This window comes from Suricata suricatta, chromosome 9 (genome assembly GCF_006229205.1).
Source record: "Suricata suricatta isolate VVHF042 chromosome 9, meerkat_22Aug2017_6uvM2_HiC, whole genome shotgun sequence".
In the NCBI taxonomy this organism is placed as follows: domain Eukaryota; kingdom Metazoa; phylum Chordata; class Mammalia; order Carnivora; family Herpestidae; genus Suricata; species Suricata suricatta.
This window is the reverse complement of record NC_043708.1, coordinates 94,134,144-94,156,253: the sequence shown is the minus strand read 5'-3', so window position 1 is coordinate 94,156,253 and position 22,110 is coordinate 94,134,144. Positions and strand designations below refer to the sequence as shown.

The 22,110-nt window shown below is 40.2% G+C and overlaps 1 protein-coding gene across 5 annotated transcripts in view; it reads left to right on the top strand.

Moving 5' to 3' along the window:
• Positions 1-22,110, top strand: part of NEDD4 (NEDD4 E3 ubiquitin protein ligase) — a 138,134-nt gene that overhangs the window by 113,656 nt on the left and 2,368 nt on the right. For all 5 annotated transcript variants that reach the window (XM_029951853.1, XM_029951852.1, XM_029951850.1 and 2 more), the window contains 16 exons: positions 741-806; positions 3,534-3,653; positions 5,017-5,217; positions 6,514-6,594; positions 6,812-6,866; positions 6,964-7,022; positions 8,064-8,129; positions 11,866-12,095; positions 13,254-13,375; positions 13,469-13,539; positions 15,098-15,193; positions 15,525-15,598; positions 16,021-16,081; positions 18,791-18,850; positions 18,932-19,039; positions 19,902-19,998. In XM_029951853.1, coding sequence (XP_029807713.1) covers positions 741-806; positions 3,534-3,653; positions 5,017-5,217; positions 6,514-6,594; positions 6,812-6,866; positions 6,964-7,022; positions 8,064-8,129; positions 11,866-12,095; positions 13,254-13,375; positions 13,469-13,539; positions 15,098-15,193; positions 15,525-15,598; positions 16,021-16,081; positions 18,791-18,850; positions 18,932-19,039; positions 19,902-19,998 — 1,567 coding nt within the window. The remainder of the gene's footprint in view (positions 1-740; positions 807-3,533; positions 3,654-5,016; positions 5,218-6,513; positions 6,595-6,811; positions 6,867-6,963; positions 7,023-8,063; positions 8,130-11,865; positions 12,096-13,253; positions 13,376-13,468; positions 13,540-15,097; positions 15,194-15,524; positions 15,599-16,020; positions 16,082-18,790; positions 18,851-18,931; positions 19,040-19,901; positions 19,999-22,110) is intronic.

Sequence of the window (22,110 nt, the reverse complement as noted above, 5' to 3'; positions counted from 1 at the left end):
GGTCAGGAAGCTCGCTGCGGTCTGTGCTATGGATTTCACCCTAATGACGGTGAGAAGTCACCGAAGGGCTCTGAGCTGGAGAATGATGTAACCAGATCTGCTCTGTAGAAGGCTCTCTGGCTACAGCACGCGGTATGGAGGGCGGGTTTAGGGAAATAAGACTGGAAGCAGAGAAATCGGTTAGGATGTTGCTGCAATAATAGTCAAGGTGACAAATGATGAAAGCTTGAAATTAAAAAAAATATATTTGAACTAAAAGTGCAAGGAGCATATATTTGGGAGCTAGTAAAAAAAAAAAACAAACAAAAAAAAACAGAACGAATCAGATGTGGTGACTGACCTGGCTGTAAGGAACTGGAAGGAGTCGACTGACTGACTGACACCACCCATGCGCTGAACTCAGGTGCTGCCCCAGAAGCAAGGAATACCCGCCAAGTAACAGGTTTCAGTGGGTGTGGACAGGGGAAAACTGAATCCAGTTTGAGGCCCAGTGAGGGGTAGCTGTTAGACATTGAAGAGTATGTGTCCAGGAGGCAGCTTAGGACTGAGGGCAGAAGAGGAAGCCAGAAGGTGGAAGGGGGTGGCACATGGGTGGTATTGAGTGCCCAGTGCCCCGACACAGGGTCTCCCCGCCACTGTTCCTTCTGCCCCCTCACGCCCCCCCCCCACTGCCTTCTCTGTCATTCAGAAACAAATCACAGACCCAAAGCTATTGTCGCTCCTTTTTCTTTTCTTATAAGAATCATTCCAGCAGAAGAGGCAGCTTACAAGCCTACACTTTTGAGGAGCAGCCTACACTTCCAGTGGTGAGTTTTGTCCTCTCCCCTCATTGTCAGTAAAAATGGGAAACTCAAGAACTTCTTTTTTTTTTTGGACCGTGAATATGAACATTTGACTGCCTAGCAATGAACCAATCCAGCACAGAATCTAGGTTCTTGGAGATCAGGTTCAGGGGAGGGGACCTGGGGGAGGTAGACCCTTTAGAGACTAAACGGGAGAACAGCGTCACCCACAGTCAGAAAGCAAGGTCCCTGCCCTGGTGACTGGGTGAGATCCGGGCATGTCCGCTGTGGGCTGTGCTGGCTGGAGGCGGTCTGCAGGCAGCATTCAGGTTCGAGGTTGTGGTGTCCAGCTGCCTCTGCTCGGTGCACTGGCCCCTGCCACCAGGCAGCAGTGCCCGCCCACACATGGAGCGTCACATCCAGGCTCAGTCACGTGGACGGGTGTGCACTGGTATCGGCAGGCTCCACGGCCAGGTTGGGTGGCGTTCATCATTCCTTCGCTCTCCTTTTCCTTCAGACACGTGTCCACATCCACTGAGACTTTGACCAGGGCTCAGATCTTAACAGCTTCATGCCTGGCCTGTGGACTCCCTTTTGGTCTCCCACCCTCATCCTCTTCCTGACTCAACTCTCAATGTTTTTGAGTTTATCTCCCCTTTACACAGCCCCTGCTTGTGTTTGAAACCAAATGAAAACGCCCAGGCTCCCCGCCCCTTCAGCCTCCTGTCTCCTCATCCACCCACCGGAACATCCTGCTGCCTCCACCCCTGTCTCTGCTTTTTCTCCCAAACAGGCTGCCCCCCCCTTCCTTACCCTCTCCCTCCTCTGTGTCTCACACATTACATTTCTCCACTTGGAATGTCTCACCTTTTTTTCACCATTTATAATTTTGAATGGCAGTCCATACATTATTTTTGAAAAGTGGGGATTGCCATTGCTTTTGTGGAAATTCCAGCCTGGGAATGCAGAGGCTCAAAATTCTGTGAACCAAGAGTGGCTCATCCATCTAAAAAGGTGGCATGCATGAATAGAGGGACACCATGCACCATGGGGGGTGGCCATGCACCTGTGTAATTGGCCCAGTCATTCTTGACCATCCACAGGAGAGGAGATGCCACAGAGAGACTGCGCTCACCAGCTTCACTCTCGCTGTTGCCATTTGCCTATGCTTTGTAATGTCCTCATACAAGGAAAATGTTGCATTTCTAATTGACTGACAGGCATTCGTCCTAGAAACAATTTTACTGCATCAGATGAGCAGCACAATCTAGAGATGACTTATATTCATCTGTACTTACATGTATTTCTATTTTTATTTGTACTAGAAAAGCGGTTTCCATATTTTTTTTTCTTCTCAATACATGGATTAGGTTTTTTTTAAATAGTTTTCTTGATGTGCAATCTGCATACCATAAAATCCCCTCACTTTTAAGTGTACAAATAAAGGAATTTTAGTAAATTTCTACAGTTGTGTGAACATCACTGCAATTCAAGTTTAAGAACCCTTCATCACCCCAAAAAGTTCCCTCAATCCCAGCACCTGCTCCCAGGCCAGGTAACCACTCATCTGCTTTCTGTAGCTATACTTTTGCCTTTTCTAGAAATTTCTTATAAATAGAATAATACAGTATTGTAGTTTGATGTCTGGCCTCTTTCACTTAATATGATGTTTCTGAGATTTAACCACGCCGTGGCTGGATATCTCGGTAGTTCATGATACTCTATCGTGTAGATGTATCTAGTACATTTCATTCACCTACCCACCAGCTGTTGGACCTTTGTAAAACTGTGAAATTTTAAATTCCATTGTTTTATAGACTTAACAACTCATCAAACTGTCAGCAGTACATATCTAGTCCCTCTGTGTCTAGGGACAGTGTATCTGGTGAACAGACCAGTGGTGATAGTTTTTATGTATAAGACATATTGAAAAACCAGGCCAAACCTTGAAGAATCCAAAAAGGAAGACCAAATTTGGACTATTTTAAGTAAATCTGGAAATAATCAGATCTCTTTGTTCATTATTAATAACTCCTAAGTAGCAACTCCACAGCCATTATTGAAAGAAAGCCAGGGTAATTTTGACTCAGCACACATGGGTGATAAATTCTGTAGTTAGGCTACCTAGTTCATATCTCAGCTCCATATTAGCAATGTATCTGTTAGGAAATTACCCCAATTCTCTAAGCTTCAGTTTCCTTGTAAATAAAAATGGGCTACTAATAGCAATTGTCTCATTAAGATTTGTGCGGAGATTAAATGACAGGATCTGTGTTAAAGCATTTAGTATGTGATTGTCACTACTGTCATGTTTTATTAATGTTGGTATAATTCTCATCATCATAGTCTGTTCTTCTTTCTTTAAGTGAAATGTTGTATAATTTATTTCATACACCTTAAAATATAATTCAAGCTCTCTTCATGGGTGCCTGGGTGGTTCAGTCGGTTAAGCATCCCGCTTTGGCTCAGGTCATGATCTCACAGTTCGTGGGTTCAAGCCCTGCATCGGGCTCTGTGCTGACAGCTAGCTCAGGGCCTGGAGCTTGCGTCGGATTCTGTGTCTCCCTCTCTCTGACCCTCCCCTGCTTGTGCTGTCTCTCTCTGTCTCTCAAAAATAAATAAAAAGCATAAAAAATTTTTGAAAAAACTCTCTTCGTTTTAAAGAGATATAGCAGTGAAAAAGCAATGTGATCCTTTTAAAAGGATTGTTTTTTAATTAATATGCAGTTTTCCTGCTCTTGTTCACTTTAGCTTTTGCCTACTTCATCTGGATTACCACCAGGTTGGGAAGAAAAACAAGACGAAAGAGGAAGATCATATTACGTAGATCACAATTCCAGAACCACTACCTGGACAAAGCCCACTGCACAGGTACCCTGCAGTCTGTCTGTTAACTTGTTTTCTTACATAGTTTAAGTGATCACATTCCTATGGAAGCTGTTACATCACTTTGTAGTATATTCTGATGCTGCTAGCATCTTCTAATTGTTTGCCAGCATTGGTGCTACCATTTCCTATGGAGCTCCGGTATATATGGTTACCACTTGCTACTATGTAAAACAAGCCCAACTGGGAATAAAAGGGTAAAGAGTAAAGGATTTTGGTCAGTTGGGTCATTTTGTAATTTGAATGCTTAAAGATCATTATTTTGCTAAAAGATAATCTTACTGATTAGGACCTGTTCAAGAAATTTGTGACAATGACACTTTCTTCTGGGCAACAGTGAGTGCCTTTTGTGATATCTCCTAATAAGTGTTTAGGAAAATGTTTATTTTATCTTTTTTTAAAAGTTCATTTTATCTTATCACCATTTCTCTTACTGAGAAATTTTTTACACTGAAGAGTACACAGAATAATAGGGCAAATACCCATCTTTTTGACACCTAGACTTTACTGCCATTTTGTTTCTAGACATTTTAATTCTTAGAGTAAAATCTTACAGATAAAAAACCAAATTCATTTTAGCCAAACACTTGGTCTACCCAGAGGGAAGCAACATCTTAATTCTGTTGGGTATTCTAGTCTTTCTCTTTCTTTTTCTTTTCCTTTTTCTTTTCCTTTTTCTTTTTCTTTCTTTCTTTTTTTCTTTCCTTTTCTCTTCTTTTCTCTTCTTTTCTTTTCTTTCCTTCTCCAATCTCTTCTGCACACTTACATAGATAGCTGAACAATGCAAAGTAGTGCTTGTGTTCCTGTGTTTCAAATTTTGCCAAAATGTCCTATTATGTAATTCTAAATCTTTTTTTGCACTGTGTTGATTTAAAATCCTATCCCTGCCGTTTAAATATTGATCCAGTGTGTTTCTTTTAACTACTGCCTAATATTTCGTCATATGAATATATTACATTTCCATTATCTATTTCTTCAGTGGGTATTTGCCATTCATTTTGCTTGCCCGGCATTCGAAGCCACATCTACGTCTGGGGAATTCCCCACAGTTTATGTTTTTTGGGCAAGCGGGGACAGCCTCCTCTAACTGGCACGGTGGCTTCCCTTGCAGCTGGGGCACAGTCCCTCTGACCAACTTCCTCAGTACAGACTGGGACTGCCATCTTACCGCTCAAGAATTAGCTGAGAAATTATAAAAGTTATTTTAAAAAGAAAGTTTGACAAAACATTGCATGAGACACGTGAGTCTGTAATGTTTAGATCTGCGTTTGCAGGTTGTTAGCTTTTAACGTCAGCTATTTGTGTGTTCTCTGTAAAACGTGACCATGTGACTTACTTGCTGCGCTAGGCCGCCGTGGAGACGGGTGCGCTGCAGCCGGGCCAGGGTGCCCCACGCCCTCACGCACAGGTCCTCCCCAGTGACGCAGCACAGCAGGCGGCCCACCCGGCTGACATGGAGCAAGGATTCCTTCCCAAAGGCTGGGAAGTCCGGCATGCACCAAATGGGAGGCCTTTCTTTATCGACCACAACACCAAAACCACTACCTGGGTAACTTTAATACTCTCCCGTGGGAATTTAGAACAGCAATCGTAACTCCTATGTACGGTCCCTATAACCTTAAAGTGTACATTAATATAACCTATACTTCCTACAGTTCATTTGAAGGTATGCTGAATTCTTAAGCCTTATTTCTACTCAAATCTATTTATGCCCATTTTTAATACTTTTAGGGATTGTCATGGAAATACACTTATTTCCTGTTTCGCTTTTAATACCCTAGACATAAATGCTTAGAAAGATGTTAAGTAGAAACCCTTTACCTTAATATGTTGCTTTGTAGTTCCAATGTACTTTTGAACCCATATCTCATTTACTTCCCAGGAAACCTTAGGGAGGCAAGGTAGAATAGTAGTTTTATTTTAAGAGAAGTCTTTTTCTTTTTAATGTTTTTTAATTTATTTTTGAGAGACAGAGAGAGACAGTGCGAGCGGGGGAGGGTCAGAGAGAGAGGGAGACACAGAATCGGAAGCAGGCTCCAGGCTCTGAGCTAGCTGTCAGCACAGAGCCCGATGCGGGGCTTGAACCCACGAACCGTGAGATCATGACCCGAGCTGAAGCCGGTCGCTTAACCGACTGAGCCACCCAGGCGCCCTGAGAAAAGTCTTAAAGTAGTTGTGTAGTTGGCTCACCACTAATAGAAAACTTACAGAAAATCAGAAACAGATGACTGGATTTTGATTAATTAATTTACTTAAAAGACCAAAATACCTTAATGAAACTAAGATACTTTAACAAATTATGTAATAAAGGAATATTAAAGAAATAATGTATCTAAATTAACCCAAACATTGAATTTTGTTCTTTTTTCAGCAATTTGAATTGACTTCAATAATCTTTTTGAGCTTACCTTCCTAGCTTTAAAAAAACAAATTTAACACCTTGACAGACAGGCGCCAAAAAGCATGGTCAGGGCCTCAGAAATAACACATGGTCTAGCTAAATGTCCCTGTCATTCAGCAATTTTTATTTAGATAAGAGCTCATAGTGACAAATCCCTAAAGACAGGGGCACAGTACTCCAAATGGTTTCTGTGAAAGAGGTGAAGTCAGACTACACTGATCCTACTGAGATCTGAGAACTGAGTATTGTAGCCTTGGATTGATAGGTTTTAGACAGAGAAACTATCATTTCACGGTTGAAGCAAATGAAATAAAACTAGACTTTTGAAAGAGAATATCTTAAATATCAATTGATATTAGAAAACAGTAACAGATTGATTTTCTTTATTTAAAATTTGTGTGTGTGTGTGTGTGTGTGTGTGTTTTATTTATTCTACCAAAAAAGGAAGATCCAAGACTGAAAATTCCAGCTCATCTGAGAGGAAAGACATCACTTGATTCTTCCAATGATCTGGGGCCTTTACCTGTAAGTTTGTAGACATGCTAATCTAACTTGGCTGTCCCAACATTTTGTATTTTGGAATATAGTAGTTCTCCCACAACTATAAGTCATGTTATTTAAAATGTTGATACCTTCTACTAAGAATAGAATATGGAAATTAACTGTGTAACCAATGCCATTTTTTTTACCCATACATCTAAAACCCTTTCCTAAAATAATCGATATACTTTCTTCATTATAGCCAGGATGGGAAGAAAGAACTCATACAGATGGAAGAATCTTCTATATAAATCACAGTATGTGCAGCGCTGTTTTTCATTACACTTTTTTTTTGTAGTATTGAATGTTATGCAGGAGAATAAAGAACACTTTTTTCCCTCTCTCCCTGTTCAGATATAAAAAGAACACAATGGGAAGACCCCCGGTTGCAGAATGTAGCAATAACTGGACCAGTAAGTCTCTGTGTATCAGTGTGCTCTGATGGGATTGTCTTCTCACCTGACTTTTCAGCGGTGAATGGTCAAGGGCATAACCGCACAGACTCTGAGAGGAAAGCATGTCTGCAGTTTGGTCCTCTCCCCACTGCCACCCACTCCAGGTCTCACTGGTTGGGAAGAAGCATACAAACTCATTGTCCTCACCCTTGCAATAGCCTTACAAGGCTAGTGAGCCAGGTAACCAAGTGCCAAGGCAGTGGGCCCTGTCCTCAGGCTGGTACTTGCTCCTGCCTGAAAGAGAATGTTGGCAACGCTCAGCAGATCGAGGAAGAGCCAAGAATGTTCCGCAGGAGAAAGCAGGCTGCACCCTATCAATTCCAAGGGCTTGTCTTGAATTTTTTGGTAGAAATTACTGTAAATGCTGGCATATAAAATACTCACATTTAAGTTTAAATATTATCGTGTATATGTTTATACTGCTCTTGAGTCAGTTTAATGATAGGAGAGTCATTTTCTTCTTTTATATAGCTTATTTGTTCCATTTTTAGTTTTTGAGATTTTAATTATTTTCTAATTCACAAAAACAAGTGTAATTAAAGATCCAGTTTTTTCAGATTACTCTTTAGTCTCCATGTTTAGTCTTTAAAAATAATGGGTAAAAAAGGCAACTCCCCAGAGTTCAAGGAAAAAAGTACATTTTTCAAATTGTTCCCTTAATGGAGAAATCACTTTGAAGGTCTCTTTAGAAATGGAAATTTTCATTTCTAATATTTCTCTACTTGGAAGAAATTTCCTGTTTCTGGCTTTTTGCAGTTCAAGAATATTGCATGATGAAAATTACAGGAATTGCTGAGTACAATTTAATCTTAAACAGAGAAATTAAAAAATTTTAAGTTTTGTATTTGTTTTTCTTCAAATTAAACTTTTCTTTCCAAATAGTCTCTCTTAATGCCTTTAACTTATGTTCATAAAATATCTAGAGGAGAACTTCTAAACTTGTTCCAGAATAAAAACAACCTAAACCTTCTTTATTTTTTCCAAAATTTTCAACTCAAGGCAGTGCCCTACTCCAGGGATTACAAAAGAAAGTATGAGTTCTTCCGAAGAAAGTTGAAGAAGCAGGTTAGTTATATTTATATTGAGTTCTTAGGAATGATTGGTCTATAGACGGAAAGTGTGGGAAATGCATTTTTAAAAGTAAAAATAGAGAATTTATTTTCTATGTTAACAACTTTGAATAGTTTCTTATGGGGAAGGTTTGCTTTTTCCTGACTACTCAATGTTACATATCACGATTATAGACCACGATTATATTGTATACTGTGTCGTTCCTTATTTTTCAAGATACCTTGTAATATAGAACAATAGTATTAAAATGTGCTTTTAAAGAGCTCTAATCTGGTTTCATAGTAGGGTTTGTGGAGTTTGGGCTTAAATCTGAGGAAGAGTAGTTCAGGAGATGATCCCCTAGCCTGGTCTCTGATTATGTAGGAGGACTCTCTAGATTCCTTTCTTCTTAGACTGTTGTTTTCTAGTCACTGTTACTCATTCTCTGCAACTTCAAATACAACGTATCTTTTCAAAATTTGAAATACAGCTGTGATTAAAATAGTGCTCTTGTTGCTGGTCTCCTTCTGCTTATCATATATGTTCAGTATACTTTTTTCTCATCACCAAAAATTTAATATTTGCAACTAAACTCATCATCTGCCCGTCTATTTCGTTTATGTTGGTGATGACCATTTTGTAATGCCTTTCTAACTTGCTCATGCTTTCCCCCTTTCTCTGCAGTTTAGGAATACTACCACTAGGTGGCTATGTTGGGTTACACTTTCTTGTGTTCAAAGCCAGAAGCCTGCTTTTCCAAAGATTCAAGATGGTGGTTCGCTACCACAGATTTTTTTCATCCAAAATTTAACAAAGAATGAAATATAATAGTTGTTTAGTGAAAATATTTTGTGCCTTATTGAAAGCCTAAAATATCAGCAACTTTTTAAACTCATCTTCAATAGCAACTGTATAAAAATTGCTCTGGAAATTTGTCTTCTACTTCTTAAAATTCTTTGGGATATGAAGACTTTGTTGATCTATTAGTCTGGTAAATATTTTCACTCTTAATGGAAATATACTGATAGAATAGAAGCACTATCTTCTCCACTTGCCAGTCTGAAATCTTACAAACTTGTTACGGTATCTAATTTTTAATGTCTTCCAGGAAGCAGAAGATATGGAACAAAGCCTTCATACTGCAATGAAAGCAGTAATATTTATTAAACTCTCACTGCATATCAGACATTCTTCTTATCAAGTTATATGTATTTATGTAAAGTCTATACTAACTGTCATCACATTTTGTAGGTGAGGAAACTGAGGCACAGAGAGATTAGGTAACATAATCAAGTCCCATGGTAATTAGTGGCAAAGCTGGACAAGCGGGCAAGTCCATGTTCCTGATCCAAATTACATATATTGGTGATTAAGAGAGAAAATTACCCAAAATTATCCACAAAGGTATTTAAAGAGATAAAAACATGAAAGAAAGGTTAAGAACACGGAGTTGTTCCAGAAGGAGAGACTCAAGCGCACAAGGAAGAGGCTAAGAACCTGCATTCTTAGTTTATCAGAAAGCCCCCTCGTAGGATTTAAAAAATACAATCCATATCAGACACGTTACAGCAAAAGAGCAGAACACCAAGACAGAAATAAAAATGTTTAAAAACCATTGCTACAAAGCCCTGAGTTGTCTTTAACCTTTTCCTCTTACCATCTCATTAGTTATAAACAAAGGTGGCTAATCATTTTTGAGCTCACCACATGCCAGATACCAAGTAAGCACATGAAATGTGTTATCCCATTCAGTCCTGAAACAGCTCCGTGGGGTGACTATTATTATTGTCCCAACTTGCAGATGAGGAAACTAAGCCTTAGAAAAGATGTGTGAAATGGATCTGGGATTCGAATATCGAGTACCAGGACCCTGACCCCGGAATCCACTACTCAGCCCAGAGAAGTCGCTCCTCCTGCTGTCCGTCTCTTCCATTGCCATCCCTTTCTCATATGGTGTATTTCAGGGTCCTTAACTGACTGCTGTGCCTCTTGTCTCTCCTTTTATTTAAAAAAATATTTTTTTTATTTTATGTTGAGAGAGAACACAGGAGCTTGAGTGAGGGAGAGCTAGAGAGATGAGAGGAGAAAGAATCCCAGGCAGGCTCTGTGCTGTCAGTATAGAGCCACATGTGGGGCTTGAACTCCCGAACTGTGAGATCATGACCTGAGCTGAAGTCAAGAGTCAGAGGCTTAACCCACTAAGCCACCCACGTGCCTCTTGTCTCTCCTTTTAAAACCACTTTACTCATCCCCGTCAGCCTGTGAGAACAATCTGACCTCGCAGCCCCTTGCTCAGCAGCCCTTGCCAGTCCGCATCCATCCACGCTTCCTGCACTCTGGCCCCAGACCCCTTTTCACCTTCTCTTCTCACAGCTATGCCTTCCCTCCTTCCTGCTCCCTCTTGCTGTTAAATACATGAGGTCCCCCCCCCCCGCCTCCCCGTGTGCTCCTTCCCTTGGCCTGCTCTCCTCAGGCCCTCCCTCCCTCTCCCTCCAGCCAGGACTTGCTCTTAAAGCCTCCTGGATCACCTCACTTGCAAATAATATAATTCAATCTTTAAGACCCCACAGAACATGGCTCATATCTTTATTACTAACAATTTTCTTACACTTACAAGTCTCAGGATTAGTAACATTTACATTTGTTTCGCACACACAAATTGGATTATAAACTCCTTGAGGAAGGAATCATATCCTATACCACGTTTTTCTTTCCTTTACCTCCCATCCCATTGTGTAGCTTCCGCGGCCTGGCCTGGAGCAGGCCCTCAGTAAGTGCTTGGCTGCACAGGATGCCTTGTGTCTAGTCTAAAATTGGTTTCTCCAATCTTGCCTTTATTTTTAAATACATAAGCAGCAGAGGAAACTGCCTGTGTTATGCTTATATTGTTTATAAAAACTGCTTATATTGCTTTGTTTTTGTAGGGCTTTCTGTTTTCCCTAAATATATTGAGTGAAACTGATTTTTTTCCCCTTAGAAATAACCCTCTTCCCTTTTTATGAAGTGACAAAATCTTCTCTTACTGATTTCCACTTAAGCATTGTTCACAAAGCACTCAAGAATAAAAGATTCATGTATCTTTTTATAAAATGTACAATAAGATCTGCCTAAAAGCATAATTGTCTATATTTGTCACATAAGCAAAGGATGTACAAAAAAGTCAATGAGACAGCAGAGACTCGAGAGCTAAGACTTTCTTAACTTCTGTCTTTGTTTCTTCATCCATAAAATGGAGGTTCTAGTAATAGTTTCTCCATCATGTTATTATGAGGAGTAAATGAGTTAGTCCATTAAAATGCTGGGAACCGTGCCTGGGACAGTCTGTAAATGTTAGTGCCTATTAATGAGTGCGGCAGGAGAGGCTCTGAGGAAGAAAGGTGGAGGTTGGGAAAAACCCTGAACCAACAGACAGGCAGCAAAGAGCAGGCATTGGCTGGACTGTAGGTCACAGCATGGTTTGGAACTTAATATAGAAACGTCTGCTCGTGAGGAGCCTTCAATGTGAGCATTACTGCCACTGCTTCTTCCAGTATAAAAATCAAAAGTCTGTATTATTATGTGATTAAAGAAAAGTATGTGAATTATTTTATACCATAAAGGAAATATGAGGCAATATTCCTAGTCATGTGTTCTCTAGAAAAGGGTCTTGGGCACAGGATAGAACAATGAGTTTTGTAACTTCCATGAGAAATAAATTTGCCATCAATTTGAATTGATGTAAATGGTAAGTCTCTCTTCTCTGGGTTTTCAGAATGACATTCCAAACAAATTCGAAATGAAACTTCGCCGTGCAACTGTCCTTGAGGACTCTTACCGGAGAATTATGGGTGTCAAGAGAGCGGATTTCCTCAAGGCTCGACTGTGGATTGAGTTTGATGGTGAAAAGGGATTAGATTACGGAGGAGTGGCCAGAGAATGGTTCTTCTTGATCTCAAAGGAAATGTTTAATCCTTATTATGGCTTGTTTGAATATTCTGCTACGTAAGTATCTTCACAGTGACTGTATACAGAAAAAAAATTGTTATTTTGAAAGTAACAAAGAGTTGGGGCGCCTGGGTGGCGTCATTTGAGCGTCCACCTCTTGATTTCGGCTCAGGTCATGATCCCAGGGTCATGGGGTGGAGCCCTGCATCAGGCTCTGCACTGTGCATGAAGCCTGCTTGGGATTCCCCCTCTCTCTCTGTTCCTCTCCCCTACTCGTGCTCTCCCTAAAATATAATTAAAAAGGGGCACCCGGGTGGCTCAGTCGGTTAAGAATCCAGCTTCGACTCAGGTCATAATCTCACAGTTCATGGGTTCGAGCCCCGCGTCGGGCTCTGTGCTGACAGCTGGCTCAGAGCCTGGAGCCTGCTTCAGTTTCTGTGTCTCCCTCTCTCTCTGACCCTCCCCTGCTCACGCAGTCTCTCTCTGTCTCTCAAAAATAAATAAAAGACATAAAAAAATTTTTTTAATATAATTAAAAAAAAAAGAAAGTAACAAAGATTTCTATGATGCAAGGAAATGTGTTACAATGTGCCAGAAAGGGGAGACTATAACTCATGTTGTTTCAGAAATAACTTTTTAAAAAATTGTGGCAAAATATGCATAACATAAAATTTACATTTTAACCATTCTAAGCGTGCAATTCAGCAGCATCAGCTCCATTCCCAATGCTGTGCAATCGTCACCACCATCCATCCGCAGAACTTTCTCATCATCCCAGACTGAAACTGGACCCATTAAACACTAACCCCCTTGCTCCCTGGCAGTCACCATTCTTCCCCTGTCCCTGTGAATTTGACTACTCTTGGTACTGCATATAAGTGGAATCGTACAGTATTTTTCCTTTTGTGACTGATTTATTTCATCAGCATAATGCCCTCAAGGTTCATCCTGGCATAGCATATTTTCTTCCTTTTTGAAGCCCATTACGTGAGAGGAACACCACATTTTGTGTATCCTTTCTTCTCTTGATGAACATTTGGGTTGTTTCCATTTTTGAAAGAAATTACTATTTTTAAAACCATTAAATCCAGTGGTCTAATGTTCTAACAGAGGTAAACAACTCCAAAAAGAGAGAAGTAATTTATAACTATTTGTCATATTAAAAATTTTACATGAAGTGTGGAGAGGAGCATTTAACTGTGGCTGTCTTTACAGGGATAATTATACCCTACAGATAAATCCAAACTCTGGACTGTGTAACGAAGATCACCTCTCTTACTTCAAGTTTATTGGCCGGGTAGCGGGAATGGCGGTTTATCATGGCAAACTGTTGGATGGTTAGTATTAAGCCTAAAACTTTTTTTTCAAGTAAAATTATCTTATTTCTTTCATTTGGTAATAATTTTCAACATACTTGATTTTTCTGAAAGGTTTTTTCATCCGCCCATTTTACAAGATGATGCTACACAAACCAATAACACTTCATGATATGGAATCAGTGGTATGTATTTTTTACTTATAACGTAGAAAAAGTATAATTTAACAAGGTTAAAAGTTAAAGTATAAAATAACAAGGTTATTTTAAAATTAGAATTGAATGATGATAAAATTAATAGATTACCATATTACAAACATTTTCCCCACCTTTCTAATATGAAAATGTTCTAACACATAATAAAGTTTTAAAAACTTTACAGTGGACAGGGGCACATGTTGGCTCGGTTGGTTGAGCGTCTGAGTTCAGGTCAGGTCATGATCTCACGTTTCCTGAGTTCGAGCCCCACATTAGACTCACTGCTGTCAGCACAGAGCCTGCTTCAGATCTCTGTCCCCCTCTCTCTGCTCCTCCACTGCTCAAGCTTGCTCTCTACTTCTCTCTCTCTCTCTCTCAAAAATAAATAAACATTAAAAAAAATTTGTAGTAGACCTATGTGTATCCACCACCAAGACTCCATACTTGGTTTTATTCTGTGCTTACTTTACTACACACTTGTCCATCAGTTCACCCATGTGTCCGTCAATCCACTTTTTTTTTATGTATATCAAAGAATGTTACAGTATCAGTAAACTTCTCCCTAATTACTTCAATGTGCTATAAAACATGTGTATGTATCTCTTGCATCAACATTTGAATTGTGATATTTTATGATAAATGGCATATGTTTTTAAAATGGCAGTCCAAAGGCAAGGCCTTGTGGTTAGGCCACTACAAAGAAATGGAAACCTAAGGATTAAATCCCTGACTATAGCCTTGCTACCTGTACTGAATAGCCGCATATACTGTGTGTACACATGGATTCCAAGATCTCTTCTTGGGTACCAAGTACACTTTTTATTCCTTTCTTAGGATACATTACCAATGCAGACAGTATAATTCTTTATGAGTCATAAGATTTCACAGTTATTTGAGTTGTCTAATTGGGGTTCTGTATTTGATTTGAGATTTTTCTTTAACTTGGGCCAGGTATACACATGTCCTGCTCATAGCTTCTTAAACAGACCCTCAATTGGCCATATAGGAAAGGTGCTAAGTGCTCCTGGGTATTCATCGGAAAACTACTTTGACGCTCCAACTGGATAATAAAATCTGTACCTCCACTGCTGCTACACAGAAATAGATTTCCAAACTTTCAGACTAGGCATCGCTCAGAGGCACCTAGGTAGCTCAGTCAGTTAAGCGCCTCTCGATTTGGGCTCAGGTCATGATCTCACCATTTGTGAGTTTGAGCCCCACATTGGGCTCCATGCTGACAGTGCAGAGCTGGCTTGGGATTCGTTCTACCTCCCCTGCCTCTCTCTGCCCCAGCCCTGCACATGCTCTCTCTCTCAAATTAAATAAACTTAAAAAAAAATTTTAAGCAGTCACCACTCTATTGATTGATGCATTTTTACTCTCACATTACTAGTCACTGTGTTCTCTTATATTACTTGTGTGCATAGGAAAAATGTCCTACTGACTTTTCATCTTTTGTCCAAGTAGACCCTCAGCATACTTTGTTTCCAGGATCATAGGTTTTCTTTTTAGGTACAAATTTTAAATATGCAATGTTTCCATCTAGGATAGTGAATATTACAACTCACTAAGATGGATTCTTGAAAACGATCCAACAGAATTGGACCTCAGGTTTGTCATAGATGAAGAGCTTTTTGGACAGGTTTGTAAATTTTGATTAATTAAAATCGTACATAAATTTTGAAACAAATGTTATAACTTAAGATTAGAAGTTAAATAATTCATATCCTCAACACATTTCTGGGCTCTATTTTTAAATGTATTTTCCAGTAACAAAAGCTGTCCTAGCAAGAATTTATGCTTTCTTTGACATTTGACTCGTTTCATGTTTATCTTAGTAAAACTAATATTTTAAGTTTTCTTAGCCTGTGAATGGATTTAATTTAAAACACTGGGTTTCTGGTATGACTATAATATGTATATTTTATTTTTTTCACTAAAATAACATATCAAGATATCATGCTTAATTTTAGACGCATCAACATGAGTTGAAAATTGGTGGATCAGAAGTAGTTGTCACCAACAAGAACAAAAAGGAATATATTTAGTAAGTATTTTGTTAGTATTTTTTTATATTTAGTAAATACTTTACTGGAAATGACTTTGTAGTTCTTTGTAGGAAGGACCTTTTTGTATCTTCTTTCTCTTTCTTTTTTTTTTTTTTCACGCATGCAAAAGCAAAGGGCTTTATTACGGGCTTAGGCTCACCCGGGGCCTAAACTCGGGCTCACAGACCTTACAGGCGTGGTGGATCCGTGCTGAGAGCCTTCTTTCTCTTTCTTTATTGCCAGAGTTTTAATGTTGTTTTTTCTCTTTCTATAACAATGCCGTATGTATCCACTCATTTTCACTTTTTTTGCCTTGGGCTTACCTAGCCTTTACTTTTTTGTTTCCAACTGGAATAAATATATCTTAAATTTTTTTCTTGGATCGTGTGAAGAAAAAATGAAATGTTTTGTTTCTTTTTAGTCTTGTAATACAGTGGCGATTTGTAAACCGAATCCAGAAGCAAATGGCTGCTTTTAAAGAGGTATTCATTTACTTTCGTTTGTTCTTCTGTAATTTCAAAGTACAATTCAGGAGTTTCAAGTATTGGGGCCCACCATGTCTGAGAAGAACTAATAGATGATGACTGGCTTTTAAAAACAATTTTTAATATTAAAATATTTAAATGAATACTTGTTCAGTGTTAAAACTCATTCAAGAAGTTCAGACAGTTAACATTGACAATACCCCTTCATGTCCCTCCCTGCTTCTCATCTTTTTCCGGGCATGACTGCTGCCTCTTAAGTAATCTTAGGTGAACAGGGGTCAAGAGTAGGGCAGGGCACCTGGGTGGCTCAGTAGGTTCAGATCTGACTTCAGCTCCATTCAGGATCTCATGGTTTATGATTTAGAGCCCCACATCAGGCTCTGCAGTGACAGCATGGAACCTGCTTCGGATCCTCTCTCTCTCTCTCTCTGTTCCTCCCCTGCTCGCACTCTCTTTCTCAAAAGTAAATAAACATTACACAAAAAAGAGTGCTGTAGGGATAGTGGAATATGCCGCCTGTTTTCCTACATGGGATCACACTATACATGTTGGTTTGTGACTTGCTTTCTTCTCTTATCAAATACTTATTGGAGATCTTTATTGTCAAGATATATAACTACCCCTTGCTTGTGCTTGGGGCTGCATTTTATTCAGAATGCAAATTCATAAGCTATTTAAACTTCCTGCACTGGTGGACATTTAGGCTATTGTCGGTGCACCCTTCTCTTAAGATAACTTAGAGTCTTCCGTTACATATTCATTCCACACTTTTTCATTTATTCAGTATTGAGCACTCACTGTGTATCTGGTACCGCACGAGTCAGAAACACATAGGTCCTGCTTTAGGCGGCAGTGCGTCTGGAGTGAAATGGACGGAGGCACGCCTGACGTCCTTGGTAAGCGCAGAGGAGAGCTGGAAAAGGGCAGGGGAGGCACAGGAAGGGACAGGGACAGCGTAGAGGAACCGGCCGGCCACAGGGGAAAAGGCAGCACAGTTCTAAGCACAATGAATGCACATGTAGGCTGGCAGTCAGACTGTACACACGTTAGAGAAAATGCCAGCAATTCTCACACTGGGGAGATGACGCAGGAGGTAAAACTAAGCAGGAGAACTGAGCAGAGGCAGGTGACGAAGGGTCTTTTTGCTCAATGGGTGGAATTCAAGATGGAATGTGGGGTTTTTGTGGAAGGCTAATGAGGGGAAGGAAGGGGGCATTAAAAACTGTTCTACAGGAAAACAGGATCAATGCACACTGTAGATCATTCTAGAAGTGGTGGGTAGTGAGTTAGAGGTGGACAGGACTAGCAAAAGGGCCAGATAGGCAGTGATCCAGGTGAGAAAAGGGAAGGCAGGAGCTGAGGTGGTGGTGGTGGCAGGATAGCTGTGTGTGTATCTAAATGGCATTCTGAGGGGAGAAGTGTAGCTTAGAATGCTCTAAAGGCTAGAGGTCTGGCGGGCAGCACGGACTTGGAAATCATCTCTTATGTGCACCGAGCTGTGGACTAGGGAAGGTGGGAACTTGGAGAGAATGGTCAGAACAGGGAAAGCAGATGGCCACGATGGAGGTGGGGAAACACCAACACGGAAGGATGGAGCCGTAGGAAAGGAGACTTCGGGCGCCTGGGTAGCTCAGTTGGGTAAGCATCAGACTTCATCTCAGCTCAGGTCAGGAGCAAGCCCTGAGTCCAGCTCTGTCAGCACAGAGCCTGCTTGGGATTCTCTCTCTGCCCCTCCCCTGTTCATTCGCTCTCTCACACTTGCGCTCTCTGTCAAAATAATACACTTAAAAAAAAAAACCAATATTGGGGTCATAACCCTGGACCTGGAGACTAATTCAATTGGACCAGACATTGCTTTAAAAAAAAAAAAAAAAAGGAAAGAAAAGGAGATTTGAAAGGAAATTAGCAGATGTAGACAGAGACACAAGAGAAAAAGCATCAACAGCAGGCAGTTTCAAGAACAAAGGTGTGTTGAACAGGATCATGGTGTGGATAAGTCAGATAAGATATAGAACTTTAATGTGTTTATCAGAGTTAGCCCCAGAGCTGTCTTTGATTATTTCCAGGACAGTGTCAGGGAAACAGTGGCCCAGAGGTCAGACAGCAGGGACAGGGCTGAGCAAGTGGGTTCAGTAATGTTTAATAAGTTGGCAGTAAAGAGAAAAAGACAGGTTTGCTTTTTTGTTGTTGTGTGTGTGTGTTTTAAGGTAGATAGACTTAAATGTAAATGTATAAGGAGTGAGCTAACAAAGAGAAAGAGGTTTAGTGAGATGAGCCCCTTGGAAAATGAAGCACAGAGAAAAAACAGCACCCAAATCCACTGCAGTGAGAAGGAGACCACAATGGATTTCAGTGCTGGTTCGTACGGGGATGCAGAAAGCTGAGGGAATTCCATAAACATCCCTGTGTTCTCTTTCAAATAAAAGTTATCTTCTATAAGGAATGGATGGAAGAGAAGGAAGCAGCTTGGGAAATGTGGGGAATTTTAAAAATAGCAGCTTTGAGGAATTAGTGAGAGAGAGAACAGACCATGGGCACATACATTTTCTTGCCAATATTGAAATCTTTGTTAACTTAAGAAGCCATGACTGGGTAGTGGTAGGAATGTGTGGATGTGGAATTTCTCCCACAACAACCCAGAAGCTGAAGCATAAGAATGCCAATCGCCTCTACTAACCAGGTTTTTAAATACATTCTTTCTACTAGGGATTTTTTGAACTAATACCACAGGATCTCATCAAAATTTTCGATGAAAACGAACTAGAGGTAAGAAATATTCTTACTTATAACAGGATTTTTATACCCATTATTTTCACTGTCTACAGTTTGACTTTTCTTATTCTGTAGCTTCTTATGTGTGGATTGGGAGACGTTGATGTGAATGACTGGAAAGAACACACAAAGTATAAAAATGGCTACAGTGTAAATCATCAAGTCATACAGTGGTTTTGGAAGGTAATTGAAAGCTTCTGTTTCCATAAATTACTTTTCAATAGATCCAATCATATTTAACCATGCAACTAGCAGATAACATATAGATAAGACAAGAATGATGTTGTTCTATAAACGTCTACCTTCTGTGTAGAGTTCCAACCTCCAAACGTATTTATAGAAAAGTAAGTGTTCAGAATGTAGCAAACTACATTCTGTAGCCGTAACAGCTACAATGGGCACTTAGTTCCTTATTAACTTAGAAAATGTTCATGAGCACTTGTAATAACCTACAGTATATTCTCTGGGACTCCTGCATGGCTCCTTTAAATGTGATTTTCCATCCAATAGAGAAATGTATATTCAACTCAATAATATCAGTAAATGTAATTTTTAAAAAGCCATGGCTTCGGGGTGCCTGAGTGGCTCAGTTGGTTAAGCGTCTGACTTCAACTTAAATCATGATCTCAAGGTTCACGAGTTTGAGCCCCACGTCAGGCTCTGTGCTCACAGCTCAGAGCCTGGAGCCTGCTTTGGATTCTTTGTCTCTGTCTCTCTCTCTGGCCCTCCCCAATTCACGCTCTGTCCCTCTCTCCCTCAAAAACAAATAAAAAACATTAAAAAACATTAAAAAGGCATGACTCACATCCAAGAAGATATTTTTGTTGCTTTCTTGGGCTGTGATCTCATTCTAAAGAGTTACCATGTAGCCTTGGAAATGAAGTTTTAGGATCTGTATAGTCACCCATAAACTTAAACTTAACTAACAGAAAGGTATATATTTGTAACTGATCATGAATACTATATATTCTGACAATATTCTTCAGGGTAGTCTTGTTACTTTTGTTCCAGTGATGTTCCTAAATGCTGTTTCTCTGTTACTCAGGCTGTTCTAATGATGGATTCAGAGAAAAGAATCCGATTGCTCCAGTTCGTCACCGGCACATCTCGTGTGCCTATGAATGGGTTTGCGGAACTATACGGTAAGGATTTTGCATAGATCACGTAAAAATGGAGTGATGCCTCTTGTCTTTTTCATTGCTGATTAGTTGTCAAATTTTATCATTTCTACAAACATTTAGCTTAATAAAAATAATTAATCTTTAATGATTTAATCAGATACACTGAAGTAGGCCAGAAGATATGCACACCTTCTAATCAGATAGCAAAGGAAAAAGCATACAATGACTTGAGTTATTTTCCTCTTAATTTTTATTTTATATTTTTAAAGTTTATTTATTTATTTTGATGGGGTGAGGGACAGAGAGAGAGAGAGAGAAAGAGAATCCCAAGTAAGCTCGAACTCACAAATCATCAAGTCATGACCTGAGCAAAAACCAAAAGGTGGATGCTTAATGGACTGAGCCACCCAGCACCCCTCATTCTTGAATTTTAAATTTGATTCGCACTGTATGTTCCATCACAGGAAAAGCACTGTCTGTAGGGTGATAGTTTAGGGCAACATGTAACATCCCACAGATGTTAGTGAGTGTACAACAGAGTGCCGTAGTAGAAAACATTTGGGGGAAATACTGGACTAAACAAAGTTGAATAGATTTCTTTAGGGGTCGTTCAGAATCTTTACTATAAAACAAGGGGTTTCCAAAATTTATTTGATTATGGAATGTATGTGTATATGCGTGGGCATGTGTGATGTGCATGTGTGTGTATATGTGGTGAGATGTGTGGTGTGTGTGTGTGCGTGCGCGTGTGTGCGCGTGTGCGTGTGTGTCGCATGTATATGTGGCAGTGATTGGAGGGGAGAGAATCTCATGAGCCTGCACTTCCTCAGCCGTGTAGGAAATGGCAAGACTGGGGACAAGACTCTACATATCTGTCAATATTCGGAATAGTTACTGTGAATGCAGTTTCTATAAAGTGAAATTCTGCATATCCCATCAACTGTTTTCTGGTCGCTATAGCTCAGAGCACTAGAGTTGTGTTTTGTAAAAACAACTACTGGGGCACCTGGGTAGCTGAGTCGGTTGAGCAACTAACTCTTGATTTCAGCTCAGGTCATGATCTCACCGTTCATGAGTTCAAGGCTCATGCTGGGCTCTGCACTGATGGTGCAGAGTCTGCTTGAGATTCTCTCTCCCCCTCTCTCTCTCTCTGCCCCTACCCTACTTGCTCACTCTCTCTGTCTCGGTCTCTTTCTCACTCATACATAAATAAACATTAGAAAAAAAAACTCCTACTGTTTCTGACGGAGATCAACTTTTCTCAAATCAGTGAATATCTATTTATTGAAATGACATTTCTTGCTTTTAAAGATTCTAAGAAGAAAATCTTTCAGAGAAGGTATAGCTCAGACTAGAGCCCCCCTCAGAGCAATATCGAAGTTTAGAAGTGTTCCAGGAAAGACAAGTCCGTACTGCTGTGTCAGCAGTTACTGAGCTGAATTTTTCATACAAAGAGAAAGCTGTCCCATGGGATCCCTGGCCCCGCCCACCTCGGTCTCCTCCTCCGCAAACCTGGTCTCCTTCAGCTTCATGCATATTTGTTTACAGAACCCGTTAAGCAGCTGCCACTGCCCTGCTTAGAGCCACGGGGCACAGTGAGAATAACGGGACCGAGCTCTGCCCATAACCAGCGCGCCCTTTCCTCGCCTAACTGGATTTCTTTGCATTTGTCTTTGCGTGATTTCCCGTGACTTCCCTTCCTTTCTCTTCTCCTATACTTTAGCCAGTTACAGTAGGGAAAGATCAAGGCAGGACAGACACCCACTTCCATGTCTAGCTCCACATCCCTCTCTGAGGCAGTCCAGGCCTACGGCCACCCACTGATTTCATGAATTGTTTGGAATTTGGGGGAAATATCCCACACATGGAGCCAGAGGTAGTTGTATTCGAGTATAATTCAAATTGTTATGCGTTTTCAAAAAGAAGTAGCAGTTGCTTCAAAATGTTAATATTATAACCCACTATCATCTAGCCAGTAAAAAGTGTGTAAGGTTTATATCCTAGTTGACTTAAGAGGAAGTTTTCACAATGGATTTTTTTAAATGTTTATTTAGTTTTTGAGAGAGACAGAGACAGAGTGTGAGTGGGGAGGGGGAGGGAGGGGGAGACACAGAATCTGAAACAGGCTCCAGG